The sequence below is a fragment of the Arachis duranensis genome, chromosome 3 (assembly GCF_000817695.3).
Source record: "Arachis duranensis cultivar V14167 chromosome 3, aradu.V14167.gnm2.J7QH, whole genome shotgun sequence".
Lineage (NCBI taxonomy): Eukaryota > Viridiplantae > Streptophyta > Magnoliopsida > Fabales > Fabaceae > Arachis > Arachis duranensis.
In genome coordinates, this window is record NC_029774.3 from 34,451,610 (window position 1) to 34,458,113 (window position 6,504).

Here is a 6,504-nt window from a genome sequence, read left to right on the forward strand (position 1 = left end):
AAAATTAATTACCATATTTATATATAAAAATACGTATATTATTTAATTTATTTTCACATATATTTCGTATTTTAAAATATATTAATATATTTTATATTAGTGCCAGATTTTAATATCTGATTTTAGTATACACAAAATACTTTATTTTCCTTATATTTGAGCAAGCAAGAAAGGACATAACATACATACATACATACCAAGCAAGCATTGTCCCATAGATGTAGATCATGTTGTTTGTCCTCATCACTATATACTTAAAAACAAAAGTAAAAAAGGAAAAAAAAAATGTAGTTAGCCAAGAAGGATCTTGGCCTATTCACGTACAAGTTTGATCAATGACAATCAAAGATTTAGATGTTGGGTTCTGATGGGACTATAGGCTGCATCTTCAAAATGCCTCCAACAAACTAATGGAAAACATGTGTTACCACTATAATATAAGAAAATTTAGATTTTTAGCTATGCACGATGTAGCTAGTACGTAATAATAATAATAATAATAATAATAATACTGATGTGTATGTGAGAGGCGGGGGGGATGAAGAGGGACAGGTGGCATTCCATTATGCACTGGAGTGGCAATAAGGGAAAGCTGAAACATCAATTTGGTCTGTGTCAAACGAAGTTGGCGCTGCTGCTTATTGCTTCATGAAAGAGAAGGCACAGGGGAATGAGCAAATAACTGTTATGAGCCTTTGCAGGCAGAATATGAATATTAAAAACCAAAACATTCATTTCTATTACTTGTGGCCTTGTGGGGGGCACTCTACCCATTCCCCTCTTCTTTCTAACCCTATTGATAGCAATGTAACATCACATTTCGCATACCATTTCAGATATACGAGGAGATAAGATCAAATTAAATACCCTGCCCATGCATTGCAAAGGACATCACCTTCACATTATTGAAAATAGATCAAGAAACAGAGAGCCTGTGAGGAATATTTCTATATTCTTTCAATATATTGATAAATGCCTGCTTTATTGCTTATGTTTAGCTTTATAATTTGTTTATAAATATTAATTTGATGAGTGGTGGGGGTGGGATCTGATGTGTGCCGCAAATGGAAAGCAGATTAAAGAATGTCTGGTAGTGGTCAATCCACTATGTCTTTGTTTTGTTTGCCACTTTGTAATTAATGATCGCATTTTTTGGGTCCTTGAGCCCCAAATCTCATTGTCAATGCACACAAACCAAATAAGAGTCCCCCAAGTGCAATTAATAAAGAGAGAAAGGGGCCAATGCATTGGGTGACCAGAGATGCATAATTGGGCTGTCCTTCTTCTCTATTATGCTATTTGTCCTTTAATACCCAAGGTTTCCCTTGGGCCAGCTTCTACTTGTCACTGTCCTCCCTCCTGTACTATTTATTCACAATGACCTCCTAATGCTTCCAATTAATTCATTTCAAAATATTTTAAATCACCAAAAATATATTCATGGACAAACTGTTAGGGATACCAACACCCTAAGGACTAAGCAGCTTATTAGAGGTTCTTGGAAACTTTTCAAAAGGTTTTTACATCACCCAAATGCCAAATGCTTTTGAAAAAATAATAAGGAAAAGTTTATTATAAATATGTATCAAGTAGTGTTGGACATCTCAAAAATAAGTACACATGAGGCCCTAAGGAAATGTCTATGCACACATATTAATCACTTTTTATTGTTGGTTCTGGTCCTATAAAAGAAATAAAAATATTATGTGTATATAAAAAATTAGTTACTATACAATTTTACATAAATATATGAATGATAACTTTTAAAAATATATATTTTTTATTATTTTTTGTTTTTTAATTGTTAATTTTTTTGTATATATTTTATATTTCAACGTGTATTTTACACTAGTCGATTTTGATATACACCTACAACCCTAGTATGATTGATAAAAAAATTAAAAAATATTAGAAATTTTAACTCATTCTCTTAATTTTTAAATAAAATAGTTTTAAATTTTTTTATCATTTTTATTTTTTTTAAAATAACATATATTTTTACTTATTTAAGTATTATGAAAATAATTGAAAGAATGAATTAGAATTTTTAATCATCACTAAAAAAAATTATATATTCACTAAAAATTAGCAATCAAATGAATTAATATATATTTATACATATTAATTTAACTAAATAATCAAATCAGTCATAATAAAAAAATCAAGCTTTATCAAATCCGTTCATAATATTATATTAAATAAGTATTTTTATACAGAATGAATAATTAGTAATTAATTTTTTATGTATATATAATTTGTTATTTCAAAATCCCAATATTGGGAAAGAAAAATAAGCAGCATGGCAAATGAAATTAAGGCAACGAAGAAAAAAGATGTAATTAGGAGTGTTTGTGGTGTGGTTTAGTTCAGTTTTTTAAAGAGAAATCATTCAATTTAATATTTAATTAAATTACAATTTGATTTGGTTTGATTTATTCGATTTTTTAATCAACTAAAAAAAACTTATCATGTTATTCCACAAAGTCATAACATTAAAATCATATAACACAAATATATTATAACTAACAAAAATTTTGATCCAATAAAATTCAACAAATAAAACAAATTAAAATAAATAAAATTTAGGATCACAATTTTACAAATATGTCAAAGAATTTTTAAATATCATAAAACAAATGAACTAACTTAATAAAATGACACAAAATAACACACCACTAATAGAAGTGTTATTGCATTATGCAACAAAATAACACGACTAAAAGATTAAAGTATATTAAAAACAATAAAATTCTTCTTTTCTATTTTTAATACTATTATGTCAGAATATTTAAAATATTGAAGACATTTTTCATAATATAAAAAATTTCATAACTTGCAATTAAAATACATTCTCACAAAAAAATGCAGGCAATATATAAATACATCGTGCCCACTTAATTCTCTTGAAACTGAAAGTCGCAACCGAGACATGGGACTTGGGGCTTGATCTTCCTTCGCTAGAGAGAGACTCAGAGCAGGGGCGGAGCCAGGTATAAGGAAACGGAGGTAACGACCCTTCTAATTTTAATTTTTTACATGTAAATTATATGTAAATTTCAATTTAGCCCCCTTTAAAATTTTATTTTAGTCTTATTTTATTGTATAAATATTTTTTGCCCCCTCTAATATTTTATCTAGCTCCGCCCCTGACTCAGAATGATGTTATTAGAAATTTGGGTTATTTGGTGTTTGGGCCTTTGGTTTGGAGTTAGTTTTTTCAAATTTTTTAGGTGACTGATTCGGTTGGGTTCGTTAGAATTTTCAGTCTTAAAACTAAAAATTGAATCGCAAAAAAATAACAAAACATGATTTTTTCGATTTTTTTTTAGTTTTTGATTTATTCGGTTTTCAATTTTTTTTTTCGGTTGATTGGTTTTGTTCAGTTCGGATCGGTTTTTAATACCTCTAAATACAATAAATGATTAGGGAGAGAAAAGAGAAACGAAAAGTAAGGTGCCATAAAAATATGAAAAATTTATACTAATAAAATAAATGAAGTTTAAAAATCACGCAGATGTCCTAAATTAGAAGTAGTTACACGTCTTATCCTAAATATCTTTATATAAATTGAATTAAATTAGTTCGATTTACACTATTTACATGTAAATCGAATAAAGTTGATTCGATTTATCATGTATATATTGTACGAGTGGTAAACAGAATCAACTTGATTTGATTTATTACTTATATAGATTATTGACGAGCCAATTGTTTATTTATTCTTTATTACTTTAAACATAAATGTCAATAAAATTTTCTTTATTTAGATTCAAATAAAATATAAAAAATCAAAACGAATAAGAATATAAATTTAACTTTTGTATTTTAGTTCAAATTTCAAAAAATTTATATTTTTACAAATTTTTGAATTTAAAATGGAATAATAAACAATTTTTAAAAGTTCATTAAAAACCATCTTTCAACTCATTAGTATCTAAAAAATCATTATAAGAACTTTTGATATTGAAAAAGTTATTATAAAATATAATCCTCGAATGTGACATAAGAATTAGAACTTGAATTTTTTCTAAAGTAAAAAATAATAAATAGTTATACAATATAAAAAGATCAACTATATTTATATAATATGTAATTTGAGAAATAATTAAAATATTATATCAATTAAATTATCATTTAACTTATGAAATTAAATGTAAAACTTCCGTTTTGATAATGTTATGCTATTAAAAATTTAAGATTGAGTTAGAAGTAACATCATCAAAGCATTTGTTTTACACTTAATTTTACAAATTAAATGATAATTTAATTGATATAATATTTTAATTATTTTTCAAATTACATATTGTATAAATATAATTGATCTTTTTATATTGTATAACTATTTATTACTTGAAAAAAAAATCTTAGTTTTAATTTCTATGTCACATTAAAAGGCTATACTTTATAATAACATTTTCAATATTACAAGTCTTAGTAATAATTTTATAGATGCTAATGGGTTAAAAAATGTTTTTTAGTGAAGTTTTAGAATTCATTTATTGATCTGTTTTAAATTCATAAGTTTGTAAAAATATAAATTTTTTAAAATTTAAACTAAAACACAAAAATTAAATTTTTATTCTTGTTTGTTTTATTTTTTTATATTTTATTTAAATTTAAATAAAGTGTATTTTTTTTATTGATATTTATGTTTAAAGTCATTAACTTAAAAATAAAATATATGAATAATCTGCTTAAATAGTAAATTAAATCAGATTGATTCGATTTATCGTATATATATTATATATATTAATAGTAAATTGAATAAAATCAAATTGATTTAATTTACTACTTGTATATTGTATAAGATATATATAGTAAATCACTGAAATAATAACGTACGAATTGATTTAGGTCAATTCTACGGTGTCTATGAGTTTTTGCCTAAATGTTGTCTAACTTATTTTTTTTAGTAAATTTTGATTTTTTAAAAATTATTTATTTTTATATCTTTTAAATAAAATAATAACTTTTAACCTTTTTAATAAATAGACACTACATTATAGACACCGTAACATTGACCATCGATTTCATTCAGGCCACATATGCCAATTACTCCATCCACCAGCATCAATCAAAGTCGTTAATGGGGGAACAAAGTCACAATACTATATTAGCCATGGGTCCGCCTCCCACAGAAGCATAAAGAAAACAAAAGTAGAGAATCTTTGGTGGCTACAATGCTGCTTTTATCTTGTGTCTCATTTTCTATAAAGAAAAGAAAAACCTTTCACTGATCATCAGAATTCAGATCATATCCAACTACGTTCTGTTCTTCACTGCAACACTATCTATAATTGTCACCCAACAGCAATAATAATGGTGGCGCTAACGAAGGAATTGTTCCAAAAGGCTCTGAGGAACTTCAAGTCTTTCTTCTTCTGTTCAGGCTATCAAAAACTTCCCAAGAATCCGCCACCCCTCACCCGCAATACTCAATTTTCCTTTTCTACTGTCAATTATGACAGTGACTTCACCCGCCATTGGGATTCATTGGCCCCCAGTAAGCTCAAGAAGAAGCAGCCTTTGTCATCATCTCCTCAGAAGCAACACAACAATGAGGGTATGTTGGAGAAGAAGCTGAGGGAGTTGGAGATGTTGGAGACGAACGATCGTGTGGAACATGTGTTGGACATTGAAGAGGTTCTCCATTACTATTCTCGCCTTAAATGCCCCTTCTATATTGAAATTGTCGACAAGTTCTTCATGGAAATTTACACAGACTTCTTTGCTTCGCATGTTAATTCACCACCATGCATTGTTAACTCTAATAAGCCCAACCAACTTCCTTAAGCTTTTCACGCTCACCTTCTCTGTAACTCGGGATCAATCATCACTTTCTTCTGCATCGAGAACCAGTTACATATTTACATTGCAATCTTTTTCTCTTTTTGTTTGTGTGATTACCAAAAGAAAAATCATGCGTTAATGTTCATGGGCCAATGGAACCCCAACACTAAATTAAAAGTTGGTGCCCCATGGTTTGTTGGGCTTCCATTTTCAATGCATTGTACATTTTGGACCAAAATAAGCTACTAGTTCAAATCTAGGCCTGAAAGTTGAGAACCCAAGACAACTCAACAAAAACAAAAACAAAGCGACCAGGCAAGAGTAAGATGTGCAGAGGATGTAACGGTGATACTTTTTAGGGTCCAAAGCCCATGTGTATTTAAAATGGAGAGTTCTAGACACGGAGCCCATTTTCCATTTGGGCTCATGATTATATAGCACTAGATGATGAAACGTAAGTGGGGTCCGAAGAAACGTGCTAGGGTTTTTAGATATGAGAAGTGAGCCAATAAATCTTAACTCACATGGCATATTTTTTCTTCCCGATTTTAAAGGTATTAAATTTAAATTCCATCAATTACAATTTAGAAGAAAAATCTAATAAATGTGTAAAGAGTGTAGGAATATACTGTATATTTAGAATTGAAAATTGTCCAATTCATCTGAGAAAAAAATATATATAAGAAGTGGATCCCATCTCATTCAAGCCAATAA

General features: G+C 28.0%; 1 protein-coding gene across 1 annotated transcript; it reads left to right on the forward strand.

The window, feature by feature from the left end:
- Positions 1 to 5,204: 5,204 nt before the first annotated feature.
- Positions 5,205 to 6,058, forward strand: LOC107478658 (uncharacterized). The gene has a single exon (XM_016098792.3). It carries the CDS (start codon positions 5,320 to 5,322, stop codon positions 5,791 to 5,793), a length of 474 nt encoding a protein of 157 aa, XP_015954278.1. The 5' UTR covers positions 5,205 to 5,319; the 3' UTR covers positions 5,794 to 6,058.
- Positions 6,059 to 6,504: the final 446 nt, after the last annotated feature.

Excerpts from the sequence above, each read along its gene's own strand:
- LOC107478658 (XM_016098792.3), top strand. The coding sequence starts at position 5,320 with ATGGTGGCGCTAACGAAGGAATTGTTCCAAAAGGCTCTGAGGAACTTC.